The 24,344-nt window shown below is 41.4% G+C and overlaps 2 protein-coding genes across 4 annotated transcripts in view; both read left to right on the forward strand.

The window, feature by feature from the left end:
- The first annotated feature begins 1,419 nt into the window (after positions 1 to 1,419).
- On the forward strand, positions 1,420 to 13,219 carry LOC308076828 (poly(U)-binding-splicing factor PUF60-like). 3 transcript variants are annotated; one of them, XM_080417324.1, is made up of 12 exons: positions 1,425 to 1,479; positions 3,493 to 3,594; positions 3,792 to 3,887; positions 4,131 to 4,220; positions 4,610 to 4,660; positions 5,109 to 5,270; positions 6,030 to 6,122; positions 7,728 to 7,941; positions 8,035 to 8,267; positions 9,047 to 9,161; positions 10,308 to 10,564; positions 12,367 to 13,219. In XM_080417324.1, the coding sequence occupies exons 3-12, from the start codon at positions 3,810 to 3,812 to the stop codon at positions 12,664 to 12,666; spliced, it is 1,593 nt and encodes a 530-aa protein (XP_080273450.1). In that variant the 5' UTR covers positions 1,425 to 1,479; positions 3,493 to 3,594; positions 3,792 to 3,809; the 3' UTR covers positions 12,667 to 13,219. The 3 variants fall into 3 exon arrangements, with proteins under 3 accessions (XP_080273449.1, XP_080273451.1, XP_080273450.1); XM_080417323.1 differs by lacking the exon at positions 3,493 to 3,594 and having other exon boundaries at positions 1,420 to 1,479; XM_080417325.1 differs by lacking the exon at positions 3,493 to 3,594 and having other exon boundaries at positions 1,420 to 1,479; positions 8,035 to 8,225.
- Positions 13,220 to 16,674: 3,455 nt separating this feature from the next.
- scrib (scribble planar cell polarity protein) overlaps positions 16,675 to 24,344 on the forward strand; it is a 142,242-nt gene continuing 134,572 nt past the window's right edge. The window contains exon 1 of the mRNA XM_080417160.1: positions 16,675 to 17,970. Within this exon, the coding sequence (XP_080273286.1) occupies positions 17,812 to 17,970 (159 nt within the window). The 5' untranslated portion in view covers positions 16,675 to 17,811. The remainder of the gene's footprint in view (positions 17,971 to 24,344) is intronic.

Raw genomic sequence — 24,344 nt, forward strand, 5'->3', positions numbered from 1 at the left:
GTTATGGTATATGGTTACATTCACAAAATCATGGCACATGTCTTCATGATACAATAAGCATATCAGTACTACGCACGCACGCACGCACAGACACACACACACACACACACACACACACACACACACACACACACACACATTGATTGATTGATGTACTTTTATTTAGTAAGACATGAGAATCACAGTACATGGAAGTACAAAAACTTCACAATACAAGGTCTACTAAACTGGAAGACTCATTAAGCACTTGGCTTGTTTAAGATGAGAACCCCATGCACACAAATCATGATGACATATAAGAGACAGACAGATATACACACTACTATACAGAATGTCATACAATCAGCTTTCAGGTTACTGGTATGAAGAGAGAAAAAAATATATACAAAAGAAGAAAATGAAAGGGGGGGGGGGTAGGGGGGATAACACACACACACACACACACACACACACACACACACACACACACACACACACACACACACACACACACACACACACACACACACACACACACACACACACACACACACACACACACACACACACACACACACACACACTGCAGCTGAAGAACAATCGAGATGGATCTCCCAAGTATCATCATGAGAGTTGTGTTATCGCGATGTGTTGATAGCAATAGCAACGTCTCGCGAGTGTTGCCGTGAGGGCCCTTGAAAGCAGAGCGGTGTAAAGAGAGAGTTGTGACAACGGAACTAAAATACTTGATCATGACGTCACCAGTGTAATTATTTGAATGTAGATGGACCATAGAGTTCAAAATAACCATACATACATAGAGTTAATAATAGAGAGAGACCGATATATATTATAACTATGAGAGAGACACATCTTGGTCATATAGTCATTTGGTCATTTAATGCAGTGGTTCTCAACCTTTTCAGGCTGCGACCCCCCAAAATAATCATATTTGAACTGGGGACCCCACAAAATAATCATGATCATATTTGAAAAAATACAGAAAAACATAACCGAAGTTTTTTTTGCTTCATCATCCATAATATATGTATATAATAATACATGATCACACTATGGATTGAGTACTAAAGGACCCCAATGGAAGCAAGCCAATGGCTTTCTTGTTTTTTTGTATTCCTAATAGCTGACCTTGTATTGAATTGAACTGTACTTTCATGTGCTTTTATCTGCAAACTTCTAATAAAGTATTCAATCAATCAATGTATTGTTATACATGTATACATGATTTTTCTTATTTATTTTTTTCTTATTTTTTTTTAAACTTTACTTCATGATCCATAATATATTATATAATAATTATAATAATACATGATCATAATACCTCTCTATACTTGCTTATAGTCTTGTTTAAAAATTAAATTAAACACAGCTCAGTCCGGAAAGGATGTAACGGAGTCGTCTTGTCGTCACTCTGACTTTCCACTGCTCTGCTCCTGGAAGACAGTGTGCTTCAGCTTCATGGCGGTAACGGACACTGCGGTAAATTCATGGCTAAGAATAGCTATTTTATTGCAATATTAACACATTTATTGCGCAAGCATTGCATGATATAGAATATTTATGTGCTTATAGCGTGTGAAGAAACCGTAGAAATCCTAGTGTGAGTTATATTATCGGGGGGAAAGACGAGGCGGGTTTCTGGCGGCATATTGATGATGAACACTGACTGAATAGGCTAGCTAGCTAGGCTAACGCGTTAGCTTAGCTACATTACATGCTAAGAGGCCTCAAACTGCGTTGAGCTGCCTTAAACGGAGCATCTGGAAATTATTATAAATATATGTATTGAGCTTAGCTTGCAGAGATGGTATTTCTAGTTATCATTATTAGTTGTTTTTTGGGGTCATGTGGGCGTATTGAACATTACGTAACCTGGCTAACGTTAGCTCTTCCTGCGTGGTTTTTAGCGATCACGACCAGTGTTGCCATGTCCGTTTATTATAAGCGACTTTGGGTTTGTTTCTAAAAAAGTGTAGTTGCTTATTTAGGCTTGCTTGCAAATTATTGTAATCATTGTTTAAACCAGTGGTTCTCAAATATTTCCATATACTTTTTGTGCCAGGAAACATTTGTGTTGTTAGAAAAAATATTCCCAAAAAAAAAATCACATTTTATTTCAGGAGTTTTTGAAAATAGCAGATCTACAAGCTCACAAGGCCTCGTGAGCTTGTAGATATGCTATTTTCTAATAGCCGATGTAGAGTACAGGTATGTGAATTTACAGTGTGGCCTCATGTGTACCTCAAGTGTACTCCATTTGGCCAACTTTTTAAATCTTTTCAAATTATTAGTTTAATAAATATTTTGTGCCAGGGAGAATTTGTGTTGTTGGGATGTTTAAAAAAAATGTCAATTATTCCACATTTTATTTCAAGGAGTTTTTGAAAATGGCATATGCATATTAGGTTTAAAGTGCTCATCGTGTGGCCTAGTTGTTGCTTCTTTTGGGCTTGTTTTCCTAGACCTGGATGCTTATTTCTCTCTCGAAACATGGCAACACTGATCACGACAACGTTTCATTCAAAGAAACCAAAAGCTAGCTGGGTTTCAGTTCAGTCTGTAGGCCCCGTTTCTATAATCACCTAATATCTGTTGTTTTTATCTGATTTAATGTATGATTAAATTATACCATGATAGACGAAGGTCAACTAAGGCAATGAAGTTGCTACAAATTATGGTAAATAAAGTTATCTGAACCCATAAAAGATGGGCGCTTAACCACTTGAACCCAGCCAGCATCCCAATTCTGGGGGGAACAGTCACTATAAAAAAGCTGATCTATAAGATCTAAAACGCGTTGCGAGCTTGTAGATTGGCAATTTTCTGGCGAAGACATTTGGTGTGTAGCTGGATAAGTAAGAGGAACAGTGGGTTTTAAGGAAGAGTGGGTACCTCGATGTAAAATGGGCTATTTTGTTACAAAATTTAATATTTGGAAAATATTATTTTAAATAATGTAAAGTATACATGATTAGAATATGAATGAACGTTTGACAATTAAGGTCTAATATTTCTACAATTGCTACTAAACCTGCTTTTCCAATCATTTTGGGCATAAACAAGAAGTTGAAGGATAAATGTAGATCTGACATTGATGTACCGTGCATGTTCAAATCATGTACAGTATGCTTTACATTACTTGAAGAGATTTTTAAGAATATTTAATTTTGTAACCATTTAGGTCAAAATTTACAATTTTACACTCCTTATATTCAATGGAAACAGCGATCCAAGCGGATCCTTTTCACTAATATTAGACTCTAGTATTCGAGTACTAGACTCTAGTATTAGGATGTTTAATTACACAGGTGCTAGGAAACAACCTTTCATTGTTATACCAATGTAACAAAGGGTAAGCATTCACATTTAGATGAACTTGTAAATGGCACACACAAATGTGAAATGTTGTGAACCAAGTACTAAAAGTTAAATGATACACGCTGGCTGTTGTTTTTTACCATCAGTCTGAAGGCATTTTCTCTCCTATCATAGAATTTGTTGAATTGTTAAAGCTTCCCCCCCCCATCAGTCTTCTTCCCCTTGGGGGGTGTCCTGCCTCAGTCTGGTGGACCCAGCGATTAGCGCGTTGTGTAGGTAAGGAACCCGTGTGGTCCCCAGTGGGTTTATGCGTCTGTGTGTGTATCTGACATGAATGTTTCAAATCACACAAGTCATTCAATGCAGGGGAATTTTATTTCTGTTTTGTATTTTTGGCCACTGATATATAGTTTTTTAGTTTGTTTAGTAAAAAAAATAAGTTTTTGTGTTAATGATTTACGTCTGATGTTCAGGGAGGTGAAGTCCTGACGATGGAGAATGGACAGGGCACAGGCTCCAAGCTTGGCCTGCCGCCTCTCACCCCGGAGCAGCAGGAGGCACTTCAGAGGGTATAACCAACCACACCACATCTCTTCCACACCCTAGTCATAACATGTCACATATAAGAATCAAGAACGTTTTATTTGTCACCGCTCTCTACAGGTACAAGAAGCGAAATGCAATTTTGTGCGGTCCACAAAGTACTTGTATGAAAACATAACGCTCCAAATATTGCGGATTTTGCATGAAAAGGGGCGTTTTTTAACGCAGGTGACATTTATGATGTTCTCAAACGTACCCTGTTTTTTCAGGCAAAGAAGTATGCGATGGAGCAAAGCATTAAGAGTGTCTTGGTGAAGCAGACCATTGCCCATCAACAGCAGCAGCTTACCAACCTGCAGGTGAGATGTGCACAATGAACCATTTTGGATGCATCCTCAACAAACCTATGCTCAGATATCACTTAACATGAAGAAATGTTTTGTCATTTTACTTCTAGACCTCCCCTAACCTATTTCCCATTTATTTACAATACAATATTTATTGCAATGTAATTACTTTATGTATATATATATTTTTTAAATAGTTATTGATTACATTCATGAGACGGTTGAAACGTAATTTCATTCTGCTGTGCACTTGTCCTTTGTATAGTTTGAATGACAACGTTTACTGGAATGGTCTGTTAGACATATCGTTTTAAACACTTGTATTCAACGCAATGAAAACGCAAAGCTCTGAGATGCCTAACCTACTTTTCAGCACTTTCTTCATCTTTACTGTCTTTCAGATGGCAGCAGTGACGATGGGCTTTGGAGATCCACTCTCACCGTTACAATCGGTCAATACATTATTAAACCTTTTTTTCTGTGCGCATTCCTGATGAAAATGGACTGTAAACCTTCTTTTCTTTGTTACTCTGCCATATGCCGTGCCATTTTAGTCAACTAAATAATGCATCTTTTACAAGAAAACATGACTTTCTAATTGTCATTGTAGCTGTTCCCTTTTCCTAATAGAATCACTTGTAAAATTATGGCCAGTCATAAATGTTGTATTTAATAGCTGTTCTAATGGGAGTCTTAGTTGGAATAGATAGTGCACAATTAAATATTTTTTAAAACCTAAATATATTGAAACCCACACTAATCCCACAGATGAAAATATCAAATATGTTACTGTAAAAGATCAGCATTTACTCATACATATTTAGATTTGTGTGTCTGTGAGTTTTTCTCTTTGCTGCAACACCCGAATGCTTAAAATGCATTGTTCTCCTTGATCGGCAGGTGGCGGCTCAGCGACAGCGGGCTCTAGCCATCATGTGTCGTGTGTATGTGGGCTCCATTTACTACGAGCTCGGCGAGGATACCATAAGACAGGCCTTTGCTCCCTTTGGGCCCATCAAGAGCATTGACATGTCTTGGGACTCTGTTACGATGAAGCACAAGGTTCGTGTTCCTCCCATCACTGCAGTCCAATGTGTGCCGATTTAAGTTGTAGGACCACGTCTATAGCGGTTATTGCCTTTTTTGGGTATTGGTATTTATGCAGCCGATTTTCAACCTGACATCCCTATTTTGGGCAAGTCATTATAGGCGAAATTTCAGAAATAGTTTGACAAGCTCAGAACATGTGATTCGTTGTGTGATTGTAGATTTACTATTTTATGTTTTTTGAAAACTATCTTCCCCCCTAATAGATGTTTGACAAAATATCGGTTAAAAAGCGGGCATTTGTCGGGCTCAAATTTTTTTCTCGGCTGTAGTTTACGCTTGGAACAGTGGTTGTGGATTGCAGATACAGATCTGGTCAATATAAATGACCATTGACCAGATCTGTAGAGGGCACAGTTGAGTAAATAAAATAATTTCCGTCTGGCGGACATATTTCCTTTTCTCCCCAAAAAGTGTATTATGCAGAGAAGGCGGGGGTCCTGAGACGTTTCCCACCATGGAGAATAGTCCTTTAACGACACAAAACAGCCTTTGTTTCGATGAGTAGCGAAATTGTTCTCTTTATTTTTTTTACTACAGTTGGAGACCTTGCACGTTAGTGGGAGTTTCAGTCTATGGTAATAATAGCACCGCGCCTGGCAGAGCGTTAGCGAGAACCCGTTAACGCTCTGGACCACGGCTAGAGCTCCCTTTGGCCATGGATGGATGTCCATAGGTATTGTAACACATTCTCTTCCCTGCTGTGTTATCCAGGGCTTTGCCTTTGTGGAGTATGACATCCCAGAGGCAGCACAGCTGGCTCTGGAGCAGATGAATTCCGTCATGCTGGGTGGGCGAAACATTAAGGTGAGTGGCCTGGTCATGTACCGTAGGGATCCATCCATGCACAAAACCAGGACAACCGGCGCCCTCTAGTCTTTTAACCCTCTTTTTCTTTTGTTTTATTTTAGGATCCCGAGTCGTTTTTCTCATCTCACTGCTTGTTAATTTGTTACAATGTGAAATTATTCTTTGACTAAATTTGAATCGTTTGAATGTCTGAAAGTATCTAAATACGCTCTCATCTTCTTCCCCTCCTTTTTGCTTTTTTTTTTTGCTTTTGTGTACGTGTCCGTTGCTTTCCAGGTGCGTGTGCTTGCGTGTATGTGTGAGTGTATTTGCCATGTGTTGTGTTTTTTTGTGCTGTTTTCTCTTGCTCTCCATGATGTCACCACATTGTCTTAGTGAACCCGCTCCAGTAGGACGCCCTGCGGCGCCCTGACGCTGCTCTCTTTGTCCACGATGTGCTGATGATGGGCTGCGCCTGGTTGGTGTTGCTTGGCCGCCCCACCTGCAGCACAGATCCCGTCACACCCTATACGTTCGTCTGACGTAGGGTAGCTCAAACGGGGCCCTTTGTTTGGCTCAGGTCTTTTAGGGCAACGCGTTGGGAGAAGAGCGATTAGCAGTAGAGTGTGTAGGCGATCGTTGGCGTTCCCTAGGTCGTTGTTATTCCAACTAGCTCAGTCAGTGTGGTCACGCTGTACACAAAAGTTGATCTTGTGGTTTGCTAATAAGGCTGTAGTTCCTAGTGTAATAACGGTGTTGTCAAAATACACAATTTGGTTTGTTTTTTATGTTTTCTTTAAGTGCATTTTTGTAGTTGCATTGTAATTTCATTAAGTGGTAATATGCATACGGAAAGGGCTTGATGTTTTCCACTATGAAAAGGCGTGTAGCTCTTATTACAATGCAATTACAAGCTAACTATTGATTTTAGTGGAACTATGAAAGGCTTTACCTGGAATTACAGTATTATTTCAGAGATCAGCTTAATGTTTAGTGTTGCCACTCGATCTTAGCTGCACATCTGTAGGCATCCTGAAGAGGCATTTTTGATTGGCAGGAGAGACGAGCTTTGAATTGAGTTTTTAGTTTAGAAGGGTTAGAATTCGTAAAGTGGTGATTGGCCCAGTGTTTCAGTGCGATTGGTTTATTCTACAATTTTATTTCCTTAATCTTATTATATTTCTATTACACTTACTTTAACCTTTGGTAGATTATACATTTATTTAGAAAAGTAGTTTGATAATTAGCCTGTAAACCAACTCCACCATACCATAACCTAGTCGTAGCGTTCTGGCTGCTAGGCTATAACCGGGCTGGTATACAGGCTGGGATTATCGATTAGATCTACAGGAGTTCCCAAACCAGACTCAGACCTCGGCCGGATGGTCTAGTGGACATGCAGCTAAGCAGGGCTGATGGAAAAGTTGGCGACAAAGTGGAGGAGAGTCCCTTTTTAATTAGTTTAGTGATATTTGGTGGATTATTAAGCTCTCAGTGGTCTCTGGTTGAGGTTTGCGGTTAATGCGTTTTCACGGTTGGCTCCATGAACCCCCCCTATTCAGTAGTCGGCTCCACATGACCCCCCTATTCAGTAGCCATGTGCTGGTATGATCTGTGCTGTAGGTGGGGCGGCCAAGTAACATCGGTCAGGCGCAACCCATCATTGACCAGCTGGCAGAGGAGGCACGCGCCTTCAATCGGATCTACGTAGCGTCCGTCCACCCCGACCTCTCGGACGAGGATATCAAGAGTGTATTTGAGGCCTTCGGACGGATCAAGTCGTGCACGTTGGCCAGGGACCCTACCACGGGACGCCACAGGAGCTTTGGCTTCATCGGTGAGCTGCCTGGGAAAGGCCCTCAAAGCTGTGGGTGTTGTCCTAACGCCTGTTGCTCAGCTACTAAAACTGCACTTTTTTTTTTATCCCCAGAGTATGAGAAGCCACAGTCTGCCCTGGACGCAGTGTCGTCCATGAACCTCTTTGACCTGGGGGGTCAGTACCTGAGGGTGGGCAAAGCCGTGACGCCACCCATGCCCATGCTGACCCCCACCACCCCTGGTGGTCTGCCGCCCGCAGCGGCTGTAGCCGCAGCGGCAGCTACCGCTAAGATAACGGCCCAGGCAAGTATGAATCCCTTCCAAAGGGATTTAATGGCCTTCCAGGTAAATATAATTCAGATTTAGCTAGACTTAAACTTTATCTGATACCAAAAATAGCACAGGTGAAAATGATGAAGCTTAATATATACAACTATAACAATGAAACATTAACTTGTCCTTTCCCAATTTGAATGCTCAACCATTTATTCTGAAACACGACAGATGACTTTGAGCACAAATCTGACTTTTTCATCCCGCAGAATAGAAGAACATTCTTCTACATGTGTTAAACAATAAGTTAAAAACTGAGAGGACAGTTATCTGTTCTTGGTGCCATTTCCTTTTATACTCTAAAATGGCACATTTTATAGTTGTTTAAAAAAATAAAGGATACAAAGCCACCCAATTCGCTGATAAGGTGTGTAAGCTAATTTATCCTCTGAGTCATACCTCTTCATCCTCTTGAGTCATACCTCTCTAGCCACTACAAACACATTCACCGTAGTTCAGATCACTTAGTCAAAAATATTGTTTGAAAGGTAAAATACTGCATTGTGTAGCATGTGTTGATTCTGAACCTTTGTTCTCTTGTTGTTTGTTTTTTTTCCTCCTGTACGTGTACTTGCCCGCTTGCTTATAGAGAGATGAATGCGTTTGATGATAGCAAAGCTTAAAATACTGTTTTAGTGAGCTTGAAGTGTGTTGTTGTTGGAGAGGTGAGGAGAACAGGTGTGGTTTAGCTCACCGTGTGTGTCACGCAGTGTGATCGTTGACTGTGCTGCCTTGTGCTGTGTTTCTGTGTGTTTCCCTTGCCTAATGTCTCCGGCCCCCCCTCTCTCAAGGAGGCTGTTGCCGGGGCATCAGTCCTTGGGGCGTTAGCAGCGCCCCAGCTTCTTGGTCAGCAAATGGGTATGCCTCAGGCCGTCATGGCTGCCCAGGCGCCAGGAGTTATCACAGGTGTGTAACGAAAAGCGTGAAATGAGTAGCTGAGTTGAGTAGTAAACCTGCAGTAATCGAGGTTTATCAGTAACCTGAGTTAAGTTTGGTTCCTTCCTCCCTTTTCTTCTATGTAAAGCAACTTTGGGTACTTTAAAAAGAGCTATATATTTTTTTATTGATTGAATACTTTATTAGTCAGAAATGTAAACGGCACGTGGTACAGTAAAACATTAAGGGCCCTATTTTCGCCGGTGCCTTACCCATTATCCCTAAACTACTTTGCCATTTCTTATTTTTAAAAAACATTTTCAAATAGCCTCTACAAGCTCACAGTGTGTCGATGTAGATCGGCAAATGGAACTATTTGAAAATGTTTTTAAAAATAGTAAAAAATGGCAAAGAAGTTTAGGGATAATGGGCACTGGCAAAAATAGGGCCCTACAGCCATAAGGATGACACAAAAAAGTCTTGGGGACTTTTGGTCCTATGTATTCAATTCATCGACATAGCATAAAATATTAACACATAGATCTGAGCTCTTATTATTAGTGACTTGTATAGCTCCACATAGGTAATTTTGGTGGACCCAATGCAATTTTAACCAGTTAAGCCCTATAAAGTGTTCCTAATATTTCCAAAAAAACAACATTGGACATGGCAGATCTACAAGCTCACATCGTGTGACGTGTTGTGAGCTTGTAGATCCATTTTTGAAAGATTTTCAAAAATGTTTGCCCAAATTAGCGATGTCGGGGTTAAAGCAATCTCTCAAGACAGATTCTCTGTCAGCACCACTGCCCCAAACAACATAAACTCAGAAGCAACCCGGGAGGAAGTGGACTAAGAAAGAGGAGGAGCCAAACCCAGTTCCTGTCTCTACACAGAAAATGAGGTGGTGCCTGCAGAGGCAAAAAACAAAGGGGGACTTTTCTTTTTTTTTTTTTATCGAATAGGTTTCCAGATTGGGGTTAAAGTGGTTAAAATACATTGCATTATTATTCAACTTCACCTAATCATTGAGAAAATGTCGGGTACAAATGCCTAATTCTGTCTTAACCTTCACTGATGTTAGGAATTCACTGGCAGTCACTCCCATTAGTCAATAATATTTCTCTGGCGTTGCTGTGGCGCCACCTTGTCCTGAATCTCTGTCTTCCCGGACAGGTGTGACTCCAGTGCGGCCGACAATGCCAGTGCTTCCCCAGGTGGGGCTCGTGAACCCTGTGCTGTCGTCGCCGCCGGTCCTGTCTAGCCAAGCCATGGCCGCTGCTGCCCAGAACCTACTGCAGGAGAAGAAAGAGAAGGAGGAGAGTCAGCAGGACGGGACGGGACAGGAGATGTTGAGCGACCAAGAGCACATGAGCATCTCTGGCAGCAGTGCCAGACACATGGTCATGCAGAAACTGCTTAGAAAATCTGAGGTGAGTTGATGTGATGTAGAGATGAGGTCCGTTAACACTAGTAGCAGTATTTCACTGCCACGTTCTGGTTAAGCTGGTAAGTTTCCAACACATTGTCTATACCAGGGGTCGGCAACCTTTTTGACATGAAGTTGCAATGTCTTTATTTTCTTAATTGTCAGCGTTCTACATCAACGTTACGTTTAATTATGACACCACATCAAAATAATTCTCTGATGATGGATGGTGTGAATTCTAGGGTTGTCACAATTATTACATTATCGCCAATTATTTTGCATAATAATCGTATTCATGTTGAAACATGTTCATATATTTTAACATAACATTTTCCAAAAATAGCAGAAATAGTTGATCTACAAGTCATGTCAGTAATTCCTTTGTAAATTTCAGTTATTTGGCATATGCCCGCCTAGGGAGCCAGAGGCCCTGGTTGCCCCAGGTATGATGCCAGGCCAGCATATGTGTCGATGAAATGAAATTTGTCCCTGAGCAAGACTCTTAACCCCTAATTGCTCACAGGCCCTCATTGGAAACAAGCCCGCAAGGACTTTCATGAACGTCCTGTTAAAAGGAATTATCATTATCATCTGCCCTGTGCAATTTTGGATTACGAAGCCTAAAAGGCAAACAAAAATTAGGTTTTTATTCATATATTCCAATGTTCAATGCCTTAAACACAATTAAATCGTTAATCGCAATTATTTGTGTGACAATTAACACATCCACCGCCAGAGGTTAATCTCATAATGTACTCACCAGTGCCAAGGTGTTTTTGTTGTTTTTTTGTTTTTTTCATGTCGCCATAGATCTTGTTAAAATCCTTAAGATTGAGCCGTGAACGGTCTGTTTACATCCGCGAGATCTCCCTGTATCTCCCAGTGAAGATCGCGTGTCAAACGGGGCATCCATGTCATCAAACCGGAAACGGAAGTGGATCAAAAAAATTCCGAAAGTGCACCCGGACCGCGCATGCGCGAAAAGACCGCAGCCCGTAGGACTACGGGCTTGGCGCTTAACCGTTGGATTTAACGGCCCGTAGAACTACGGGCCCGGCGGTAAAGGTGTTAATCGTCAACTTAAATTTGTGACAGTGACGCTAGTGAATTCAGCTTTACATGGTTTCGGACCTGCATCCGAAATGCACTTAAAGGTAGGGTAAGTGATATTTTTTGGTTAAAACAAAAAGTATTTTGTTAAAAGGTTCAAATACTATATTCTGATGGTAATCATTGCTATAGAGTGTTTTTTCAGTAACAGATGTCTCCCTGTCTCTCCAGCTCGTTAATAAACAGAAAATAAATGTTTCGGTAGGTGTCAAAATCTCAGCCAATCAGGAGAAAGTACCCATTTTTAAGCTTAATTTGTATAGTGTTCCAGTTCCAATTTTGTCTGCTCATTTCTTAGTGTCATCAATTCCAATTTCAATTGTTTAATCTATATCCTGATTGAGTTCTCTGTCCTGGTTGGATAAAATTGGAAATGAAACTGAAACGAAAATGCATTTTCTGTTTAATAAAGAGGTGGAAAGACAAGGAGACTCCTAATACTGAACAAACACTCTATAGCAATGAGTACTATCAGAATATAGAGCTATTTAACAATTGTTTTAACCAAAGCAAATCACTTACCCTACCTTTAAAGAATCTGTATATTTATCTATCTATCTATGCTTGAAATAAATGGAAGACTACGGGGCACACAGCACAGAATTTCTATGTAGAAAGTCTTGTTTACTGTCCAATGAGAAGGTGATGTAAGTTGGTGCTCCCTCAGTTCTTGTTTTTTCCCCCCCCGCTATGCAGTCCACGGTGATGGTGCTCCGAAACATGGTGGGACCCGAGGACATCGACGACGAGCTGGAGGGCGAGGTCACGGAGGAGTGCGGCAAATTCGGCGCGGTCAACAGAGTCATCATTTACCAGGAGAAGCAAGGCGAGGAGGAGGACGCGGACATCATCGTCAAGATCTTTGTCGAGTTCTCCATGGCCTCGGAAATGAACAAGGCCATCGAGGCCCTAAACGACCGCTGGTTCGGCGGTCGCAAGGTCGTCGCGGAGGTGTACGACCAAGACCGTTTCAATAGCAGTGACCTCTCTGCATAAAACTGTCCAGTCTGAAATGGTCTGCCAAGAACTCGTTGCATACCGGTTGTCTAAACCCCCACACATCACTGTCAATGGCAACTGGAGCTATACGGGCTTTTTTAACCTGTAATGATATTTTCCTTTTGTTTTTTTTGTTATTAAATGTCTCTGTTTGAGGGATTTGTCTAAAACTGTTGCGCATCAGATTGTCTTCTCACATGTGAACTCCCTTTTTTTTTTTTTTTTTTTTTTTTTTTTTTGTTAAACGTTTTGTTTTTTTTAATCTGATATGATTAGCTTTCCCATGTTTGCCTATATTTTTTCTGCCTTTGTGTCAGGAAATGTAAACATGTTTTTCTACATTATTATTGGTTCTCATTGTCCACAAAAAAAGTGAGAAATTGTAAATGGATGGTTGTGTGATTGATTGGTGGATGAAGAAGAAGAATCCTGATGAAGATGTTCAGTCATGTTTTTCTGAACCTGTTCGTTTTGATTGTGAAGCCTAGGAAAGTGTTTGATTATTCAGTTAAAACGTGTACTCAATAAAACATTTTTCTGACCGTAATAATATTTATTCGTAATCTTAAATTTTGGGCTGTGCAACTGCGTACGTTTTCAGCTGGGTATTTACAGTACCTACGTATTCACTGGTGAGTTTGTGGAACATGACCTGTATCATGATTAGTGGCATATCTGCCACTGACCAACGACTACCATCAGCTAGTTATCAATTAGCCAAAGCATAATCTCAAATTCTGCCTGGCAAGGCATCTACACGATTTAGGGTAACCGAAACGCTCGCCCCGAAACAAGTCGCCCCCATTTCTTTAGCGGACCACTTGTCCCCAGCGATTCTTAAATTGTTTTACTGAGTTTAAGTTTAGGAATAAATTCAGGATAGGGCATAGTTTTACTGAGATTAAGTTAAGGAATGAGCTTAGGTTAAGGCATAGTTTCACTGAGGTTATGTTTAGGAATACCTGGTGGTGACCGAGGTCGCTTGATTTGACCCAGGGCGAACATTGTATTCCAATGTAGTACTGCTGATAAATATTGGGCTAACGATTGTGGCCAAGTGACCAACGGAAACTAATGCCTGCCCCCATTTTTTTTCACGGACTGCTCTCCCCCAGAGGTTCTTGTATTTGTTTTACTGAGGATAAGGTTAGAAATAAGTCTAGGGTTAGGCATAGTTTTGCTGAGGTTAAGTTTAGGCATAGTTTTACTGAGGTTAAGTTTAGGAATAAAGTTAGGTTTAGGCATAGTTACTGAGGTTACATTTAGGAATAAGGTTAGATTTAGGCATAGTTTACTGAGGTTACGTTAATATCAGGTGGCGACTGTTCCGAGGTTGCTGAATTTACCCGGGGCAAGCGTTTTGGTATTCAGACCAACAATATCTAACTATAGAAGATTCTTGTCTGCCTGTGGGGTTGGACTAGCCTGGTAAACCCTCCCTCCGGAAATCTCATTTCCATTTGATTTCAAATGGAAATGAGATTTCCGGAGGGAGGGTTTACCAGGCTAGGGTTGGACATGAAACTATTAACTTATTTACATGAAATTGTTAGTTTATGGAGCTGCCTACAGAAACCAATCGGTACAGGCATATGACATGACCCCAATCAAACATTTTCAGCTAGTCTCATAAATACTAAAATCTGTGATGCCAATCTACAAGCTCACAATGTGTCTCGCATGTGCTATTTTCAAAAGATTTGCATACATTTTGAACTTGTGAAATAGGACATTCTGCACAATGAGTAGGCTACTTTTACTTTTGGTACTTAAAGGGATATTTCACTTTCAAAAAAACTTTTGGTCATTTTATCTTCTACTCAGGCCGTTGTGAACCCCCCAGACAGTTTTTAAGTTGCTCGATTCAGTATATAGATATTTGATATTCATTTAATCAGACACGCCCCCTTCCTATACAAACCCATTGTAACTTCAAACTCCATTTTAACCATGTTAGATTCATCAAAAACACCCGTCCTTGGTTCTGGTGACTCATACAGCCCCCCTAATACGCGAGGGGCCGTGTTTTTTCTGTTACTTTTTTCATTTATTTTTTATATTTTCTTTGGAAAATGAAAAAAAAAATTACAGTAAATAAATAAAATAAAATAATGAAGTTTGAAGTTACAATGGGTTTGTATAGGAAGGGGGCATGTCTGTTAAAGTGAATAAATACTGAATCAAGCAACTTAAAAACTGTCTGGGGGGTTCACAAAGGCCTGAGTAGAGGCTAAAATGACCAGAAGTTTTTTTGAAAGTGAAATATCCCTTTAAAGTATATTTTGACGCCAATCATTTTGTACATTTTGAATACTGGAATTTTGCTTGTAACAGAGCATTTCTACATTGCAGTATTGATACTTTTACGTAAGCAAAACATGTGAGTACTTCTTCCATCACTGCTACCCTATACATTTAGTGTGGGTCTCATCCAACATCAGTAGTGTCATCCCTCAGGAAGATCCTTGCCAGATCTGATACATGTAAGTGACAGGATGATCATTTATTTTTTACCTCAACATATTTGCACATTCATGACTATTGTGTGAAAGTGTAAAAGAGCTATCTAAATGATTCTACTTTATAGTTTGCCAACACAAACTATAACATTCCTGTATGTATAATAAAAATCATTAGGCTTGTCTTCAGCAAAATTATGAAGATGACATAATTCATTTATATTAATGTAAACAAATATGATCAAATTGAAAGTTACAAAATGTGTAATTATTGAAGTTCATTAGTTATTTTTGTGATATTAGCATCAGTGCAACAATGAGTGACCCTCTGAATTCCTACAGGTCATGATCAGATGCATGCAAGGTAGACTGCAGAGAACTCATACAATTGGAATTGATGACCAAAAAAAGCAGAACTAAAACACTTCAAATTGAAGCTGATCATTTATCTTTGTAGGGTCCTTGGTTGGTATCCCAAATTGATTTTCTGTTTACAAGAGCTTGAGAGTCTAGCTATTAAGTCGGTTAGTGGAACTTTTTCTGACAAGTCTCTGACTGCTCCTGCGAGAAAACGCTAGGTGGCGCCAGAGCCACACGGCGCTGTTTCTGGCCCCTCATTGACGCAACTGTCCAATAGAAGCCTCTGGGTGGCGCTAGCGGGCAGTGTGTGTCCCTCTCCAAAGAGGCAGCGCTGGAGCCGGAGCCCAACCCCCAACACAGCCAGCGTTGCCATGTTTGCTTATTATAAGCGACTTTGGGCTCGTAAATATTGGAAGTAGTGGGTTGCGTTTTTTTTGGGAGGCTTGTTTTTTCTAAAGTGCAGTTACTTATTTGGGCCTGCTTCCAAAAATAAATAAATAAAACAATATATTTTCATGTCATGAACCCCCAAATAATATAAAAAATAAAACAGTGATTCTCAAATATTTTCATGTCATGAACCCCCAAATTAATGTATTTGTCCTGCTAACCCCCATCTGAATATATTTTGTGCCAGGGAGCCCCATACCAGATTTGTGTCTTAGAATGTTTAAAACACATTCCAAATATTCCACATTTTATTGCAACATCTTTGAAAATAGCAGATCTAAAAGCTCACAACGCGTCGCATCGTGATGCCCTGTGACCTTGTTTTCAAATAGCTGATGTACAGTACAGGTATAGTGTGGTTTACAGTGTGGCCTCATCATGTGTAGGCCTACCTCAAGTGTACTCATTTGGCCATTTTTTTTAAATTATTTTTTAAACCAGTGGTTCTCAAATATTCCCATAAATGTTTTGTGTCATGGGGGCATTTGTGTTGTTAGAATGTTTAAAGAAAAATAATCCAAATATTCCACATTTTATTTCAAGAGTTTTTGAAAATAGCAGATGCATATAGGTTCAAAGTGCTCATGTGGCCTACAGTATGTATGTGGTCGCTTCTTTTGGGCTTGTTTTCCTAGACCCAGTTGTGCTTATTTCTCTCGGAAAACCTGGCAACACTGTACCGCCGCCTCCGTACCTCCGTACCTCAGCTCAGAGCTCCAGTAGAACGGAGGGAACAGGAGAACCGTCGCTGCTGCTGCCGCTGCGTCGCTCTAAAAACTCCTGCACTGAACTCCGGCATTACGGCTCAAAGCAACCCGTGGACGGCGATTCAAGTGGCGGCTTCAGGCATTTCGGGATGATGTGGCTAGTACCGAGCACACGGGGCCGCTAGCAAACTCTGTGGAGCCGTTTATTATTGGTCGGAAACGAAACGGTCGTCTGGTTCGGTTCGGTTAGTTAGCCACAGTAGTACGACGTTAGCCACTAGGCACAAAGGCGTAGTTAATCCAACCAGTTTGAGGCTAAGCTAATGTTAGCTAACGCTTGCTAACAACATACAGCAGCCGGTGAGGAGGAGGACTTTATCCGCTGCGCAGCAGCCATTCAGTCAGTCAGTTAGTTCAGTTGGACAACCGTGGGAACGGTTCTATGGTCTTTCATATCTAAATGTGTATTATATTATATATATATATGTACCATTATTCAACCATGGAAGAGCAGCAGACGCTATTTAATTCAGGATGGATTGCTGCACAGGCTGCGCGTTTTCCCCAGCTAAACAACTAGAGCAAACGGCATTGGGGTTTGATAACAGGGGGTTGTTGTAGCTGTATAAGGCTAATAACGGGTTGTAAAGGTAGCTGCTTAAGGGGTTGATAACAGGGGTTGTAGCTGCATAAGGCTAATAACAGGGGTTGTAGGGTGTACGCTGCATAAGGCTAATATAACGACACCCATTCAGTGGGAAGTGGGTTGCAAAGTGAGGAGGTTTCAGGAAACACTTGAAGCACTTCTGGGTCTAATATGATCATTATAATACCGGGAATATATTCCAGGAAAATCGTGAACACACTGCTGTGAATGTTAAGTGAACTGGCATTAACAGGAGGAAATACACTTCGTTGCACGGATTAATTGTATGTATCCTGTCTAACTGGATCTCGGCCTCCCATTTTGGATCTCTGCTGTGGAAGGAGCTGGGTTGGATCGACCGACGTTCAGTGGTTGGATCTCCCCCACCTCCTTCGTCTTCTTCGTCCCCACAGACAGCGGCCCTTCCTCGCTTCACACTACCCTCCGATGTGGAGATCTGTGTAACTAGCACCGGCCAAACCAAACCTCCTCCCCAGGCGGCCGGACTGTGGACTGGACCATGCTGAAGTGTATTCCTTTGTGGCGGTGCAACCGCCACGTCGAGTCGGTGGACAAGCGGCACTGCAACCTGCAGACCGTCCCCGACGAGGTGTTCCGCTACAGCCGCAGCCTGGAAGAGCTCCTGCTCGATGCCAACCAGCTGAAAGAACTACCCAAGGTAAGGACACCTTTTTTTTTAAAAAGACCACCACATCCTCTATTAAAGGCCAGTCCACACCAATGCAACTACTTGCAACCATTCCCAATGGCAGTTCCGAGGAGTTGCATTGGTTTGGACTGGCCTTAAAACTGTTTTGACTAGTTGCATTCAATGCAACTCCTTGCAACCATCATCCACAATGGCAGTTGCAAGGAGTTGCATTGGTGTGGATCAATGCAACTCCTTGCAACCGTTATCCCCAATGGCAGTTGCAAGGAGTTGCATTAAAGGCCAGTCCACATCAATGCAACTCCCTGTAACATGCAACTGCTTGCAACCATTATCCCGAACAATGGCAGTTGCATCGGTGTGGACTGGCCTTAAAATTGTTTTATTGCAAGGAGTTGCGACTAGTTTCTTTGGTGTGGTCTGACCTTAAGGTTGTGTAGTGTTCATGACGAATGACAGTGGCATCATGGGCTGCGGTGACACTTAAAAGTGAAATGCCACTTAAAAGTGGCATCATATACGGGGTGACGTGCTTGTGATGATGGCCTGTGCTGCTTCTATCTACCTCATAAATGGACATGGTTGGTTGACTGTAAACATTTCGTAAACGACTCCCAATAATGGCATTGCATTCTGAGCTGTAATGCTCCCTTGCAGTCAGGTTCTCTTTTCTTTCTAGTCTTGGATCAAGACTATCATAGATGTATTAAAGCAAAAAAAGTAAGGCTCGATAAAATATGATAGTCTTTGATCCAAGGCTAGGGTTTTTCCATCTTTTCAGCAACATTGCTAACATGATGAGGGCAGCAGATGCTGGCGGGCAGAACCTGTTAACCTGCAAGCTGTTGATTTCAAATGTTGCTGATATAAATACATTGTGAGGCAACACTGGTAAGGAACTATTCAGGATTAAAGGAAGAGTTGAGGAAAGCACTATAGCAATGGTGTGCACTTCATGGTTTTCTTGGCTTTGATTGATGTTTTTATTGACAAATGTCTGCATGTATATTTGTACATATCCGCCAAAAGGATAAAACACGAAAAAGCTTGAGAGCTTATTTCCATTTCGGTCATTTTTTTTGCGTAAATGTGTGCATGCTGCATGTTCAGATGCACTGACTGGGCAGACCAAGAGAGCTGGCATGCAACGAACCGTGTTGCCTGTAGTAACGGCAGAAATGTCCATAGGGATCGGGCATTGAGTGGGAAGGCATGCGTGGAATGAGACTTCTCACACTTTTCTCCCCACCCACTCTCCTACTATTTGGAATATGATAAAAGCAAGTTTGCAATTGGTATTGGTCCAAAGTGAATTTCTTTTTAGGAGAGATGGAGAGATGAATTTGTTTGTTCCTTTAACCCTTGCCTTCCTGCTCACTAGAGCAGTGGAGCAAGACGCATGGCTCGACTTTCCCCTCATTATGCAGCTCTGGTCATTGTTCTGACTTTGGGACAAGGCCCTTGCTGTATGCTGTGTGGTAGAGTTGGTAAGTTCGTATGAATCATTATGCACTGTTCAGGAATAAAAGGCACTGACAAGGTCGCAGACTTCATTGCTTAGCAGATCTCAGGCTTCATTGCTTAGCCTGGTGGTGAAAGGGACATGTGGCATATAATGAAGATGATGTTGACAAGACAAGGTCAAAAACACATTGGAAGCTTGGCAGAGCATGCCCTTTCCTTCTGAGAACAAGTAGTACACATTAGCCCTCCAGAGCTTATTAGTAATTCATAATAACTAGCTTGCGGACATTTGCATTAATCTATCTGTTCTGTCTGTAGGTAAGGTTCATATACTTTTTACAATTGCACTTACTGAAGTTAACTGAAGTCCTGACAATAATGATAAAGTGCATTTCTTAATGTTATCATTAATATGAATTTGTGGCATTTGGTACTAGTGTTTTATTCAAAAGAGTATTGGGGTGGACCAGCCTGTTTGTGTTGATTTGATAAAAGTTGGCTGGCACATGACATCACATAATGGGGATGATTTTAGACTTGGCTGCAGGCTTCACTGGAGGGCAGACTGGCAATATTATGAGTGAGGCTGCTGGAGCCTGGCCTACACTGTCTGAGGAACCACTCAACTTAAACAGACAGACATACAGTTGTTTAATATTTAATCCCTCTGCAAGATAGTTAGCGGGACGGGGACGGGGACGGGGGGCTTCCCGACACAAACTGGGGCCTGGCTGGCTGGTTTGCTTAGTGATGCTTGTCTGCACACAGACCGTGCAGTACCTTGAACTAGCTCAGTATTAGTCGGATTGGATATCCCACTCTGTCCCTGGTGCTGGGCCCCAAAAGGCTGGCTCAAGGCTGAGTTCAAGTATGTCCCAGAACAAAAAGTGCCTGCCTGACTGCGTGAGCCAGCCTGGTGCAGATTAGATGCCTAATAACTTTGTCTTCTATTTGAAACACACACACACACACACACACACACACACACACAGAGAAACAATAGTTCTGTGTGCTAGTGATGCGCGGGTCGGGTTTTTTGTTGACCCGCCACGGAACTCAACCCGCCCCGCGAACCCATATATAAATCTATGGCTCAACCTGCCCCGCGACCTGCGATTTTACCTATAATTCTGTAAAATCATGGTTAGAAAATAATCCCCAAGTGTATTCAAACTTATTTATTGTTATTATTCTTATTCTTATTAGGAATAAAGACAAAACAAGAGCATGTGATTTTTTTATTTATTTCTTGCGTGTGAGAGCGGCTGACCCGCTCACCCGCAGCCCGCATAATTGCCTCTGAAATTCTGACTCGACCCACCCGCGCCGCGGGTTGACCCGCGGGTCCCGCGCATCACTACTGTGTGCAAAAATGCACAATGCAAAGTTCTTATACAAGCTTAAGATAACTGTAAATATTTCATATGCACACATGGCAATGCAATTGAAACTCAACATCACGTCCCGTGTTTTATGATTCTGTGGGAATACCTCTGATGTTTAACTCTTTTAGCCACTATAAAGCAAGTCCACCTTAACTGTAGGGCCCCGGAAGATTGACTGTAGCTGTAAGGGTCCCCAGAAGATCGACTGAAGAGCCACAGTCGATTACCCCAGCACAAACAGTCCCCAGTATGTGGTGCTTATGGCTTTAACCGAGAGACGTAAATGTTTAGTGACAGAGCAGCTTCAAAGCATGGGCCCTCTGGTCTGCCGTACAAGGAGGGCTGGAACGCAGAGGTCAGAATCAGACCCACAAAGGGTCAAGAACAGAGGCAGTGAGCAATGAATGAGCCCACTAAAGAGTCTCTGAATCTCACACTACACTTGTCTTGTCCCTTACTACTTCTCACCATCTAACCAACGTCATCCTGGCTACAGAATGAACCCTCAGTCCAGACTTTGACAGTCTTTTGGCCAAAGTACTTTGTTTGTGAGAGTTTTAATTTGTATTTGTAATCCCAATTTTAGTTTTGTCATTTTGACTTGTGTCTCACTGCCTCTTTAAAGGGCAAGACCACTTTGGTAGAGGTTTGGGTTGTGTAGTTACCTTACCATGATGTAACTCCAAAGGTGGGCAAGAAATCAAAAATAATTGCTCCATTGATTAGAAATTGATAATTCAAAATATGCTCCTCATTGACTTACATTGTACGGTAAAACAGCTCTCAAAGTCACTATTTTAGCACAAAAACGAACGCAAACAAAGTTGATTCAGACAATATAGAGCATCACCAAACCCAGTACTATTTTTTTTTTTATGAAAATGTCAACTTCCTGTTGATTTTGCCATTTTTAATAAGTAGAAAACCCGGACTGGATCCGCGGATCCGGATCCAGATCTTCAAATAGTAAAATCAACAGGAAGTTGACATTTTTATTAAAAAAACAAACAGTACTGGGTTTGGTGATGCTCTATATTGTCTGAATCGACTTTGTTTGGGTTCATTTACGTGCTACAAGAGCAACTTTGAGAGCTGTTTTACTGTACAATGTAAGTCAATGAGGAGCATATTTTGAATTATCAATTTCTAATCAATGGAGCAATTATTTTTTATTTCTTGCCCACCTTTGGAGTTACATCATGGCAAGGTAACTACACAACCCAAACCTCTACCAAAGTGGTCTTACCCATTAACACTTTACCTGCCAATCACGAGTATAACCGTTGATGAAAAATACACCCGTTTACTGCCAAAAAAATCCATCCACGAGTATAACCGTTTTTTTTCTTCTTTTTTTTTGGGTCTTTTTTTTTTTCAATTTATCCACACAGAACCAGAGATATCACGATCCAAAGATTTCTAGCTCCATTCACTCCTTGGTTAACTTATTACTTTAAAATCCTGTATCTCGGCTCCTAAAAAAAAAAAATTTAAACACTGGCACTGGGGGAAGTAAAATAAAAAAAACCCTCTGGCAGGGAATGTGTTAACAAGCCATCCTCTGTAGCGATGAGAATCATAGCATGGGTGCTAAGTACTCCCACACATACAGTAGTACATACAGCATATGTCATACACAATATTTCATTCGTTCTGAGATTATTTATTATCCAGATTTCACTCTAAATCCGTTGTCTTGGTATAAGTGTCCTGTTTTAGAGACTTTTGATCTCAAGGAAACTAACCTGCTTACTAGTAATAAGTCATAATAATACGTAAAAGACTCCAGTTAAAAGCCGATAAGTCGTGCAGTCAGTGGTAATGTGCACAGTGTTGGGGGGGAGGGCAGGGCAGATCTCTCATGTTAGGGTTTGGGATACAAGGGGTTTAACAGTGTGAACAGATGGAGATTTAGAGATGTCCTTACAGTACAGTTTAAGTTCACTGTGTGACTGTGAATCTATTTTGACTAACCCCCTAGCGTCCCCCACTCCTGGCAGCCATAGATTATGCTTGCTGTTGTAATGATGTCCATGTACGGCTCTCTCGTCGACTTTGTCCCGCTCCGAGTTGAGTATGGTAGGTCAGTGGTTCTCAAACTTTCATGTCAAGGACCCCCAAAATCATATGTATTTGGTCGCGGACCCCATCTCAAAAAATGTGTTCCAAGGACCCCCAGAAGCAAAGATTTGAGTTACAAATGCTCATAGCATAGGCACTCAGTGCCACGCTATGAGCTTGTACATCTACTATTTTTGAATAGCCAAAGTATAAAAGGTTAAAATTATTGTGATGCTATATTAACACATTTTGCTGGGGACCCCGTGGAACCCCCCCCCCCCCCCCCCCCCCACGGACCCCTGGGGGTCCCCACTTTGAGAACCAACAATGGAACAGGAGCGCACACCACCAGTAGTGAGGAGGTGCTGCTGACCACGGGAGATGTATAACTGTTTAAAAGAGAGGAGGTGGCACAGCTCGTAGCCACGATGTAATAACCTTTTATTTAAGACACCAACGTTTCTACACAATAGGTCTTCTTCAGGGTATGTATGACAGGCATGGATAACCAGCTCACATCTATAGAGAATGGGACAACAAAGGGTGAACTCATCAGGGAGTGTCCTCAATCTGGCTAACACCCTAGGTGAGTAATTGGTTGCCATTATTGACAGAGGTATAAATAAAAACATGAATGTACACACGGGTCACAAACTGAGCCAGCACTACTTGGCCTGCATGGAACCAGGCCTGAGAGAGAACCTGTTAAGAGCAGTTGGTCAGGAATTCCCCCTCATGTCCCATGTATCCTCAGTTGTTTCCCCCCTTCATTGCACAACTAATCTCAGTTACTGCATAATGCGTGTTTTGTTTTACTGCTAAGTAGGTTTCATTTGGTGAATCTGTGACTATCATAAATTGCCCAGAGATTAAAATGCTGGCGGAGGGGTAAGAGAGAGACTGGAGTTTTGTTCCCTGGCTGAATCAGCCGGTCTCTGCACCACACAGATGATGCTTTATCTTAACATTTTATTTCTGTAAATCAGATGTCAGCTACCTTTTGATATGAAGTGCCATGTTTTTATTTACTTGATAAATCAGTCGTGCCATATCAACATTAAGTTTAATTCTGACAACACAACATGTTTTGATTGTTTTCTTTCACATCATGATATTGAAATGATCATTAGACTATATATACATATAGCTATAATTCCACCTATCTCCCAGACTCCCACCCTCAGTCAGGTTCAATTAGTTTGAATGAATGAAAAAGAAAATGAAAGACAAATCCACTCTGTCAGACTTATGCCAGTGTGCCAGTGATCACCCTACCCTGTGCCAATGTTGGCACCTGTGCCTAAGAGTGTCTACCCCTGGTGTAAATGATTGAAGGAATGCTTGATATAGTGGGGGGAGGTGGACAGGCCTCATCCTCCATATACTGTCTTCGTTAAATTAAGTAACTGGCTGAGATTGCAGATTGTGTTGATTCTGATCAGTGCTGCATGGACAAACTCTTTTCAGGGGAAT

The sequence above is a fragment of the Gymnoscopelus braueri genome (assembly GCF_963280865.1).
Source record: "Gymnoscopelus braueri genome assembly, chromosome: 21".
Lineage (NCBI taxonomy): Eukaryota > Metazoa > Chordata > Actinopteri > Myctophiformes > Myctophidae > Gymnoscopelus > Gymnoscopelus braueri.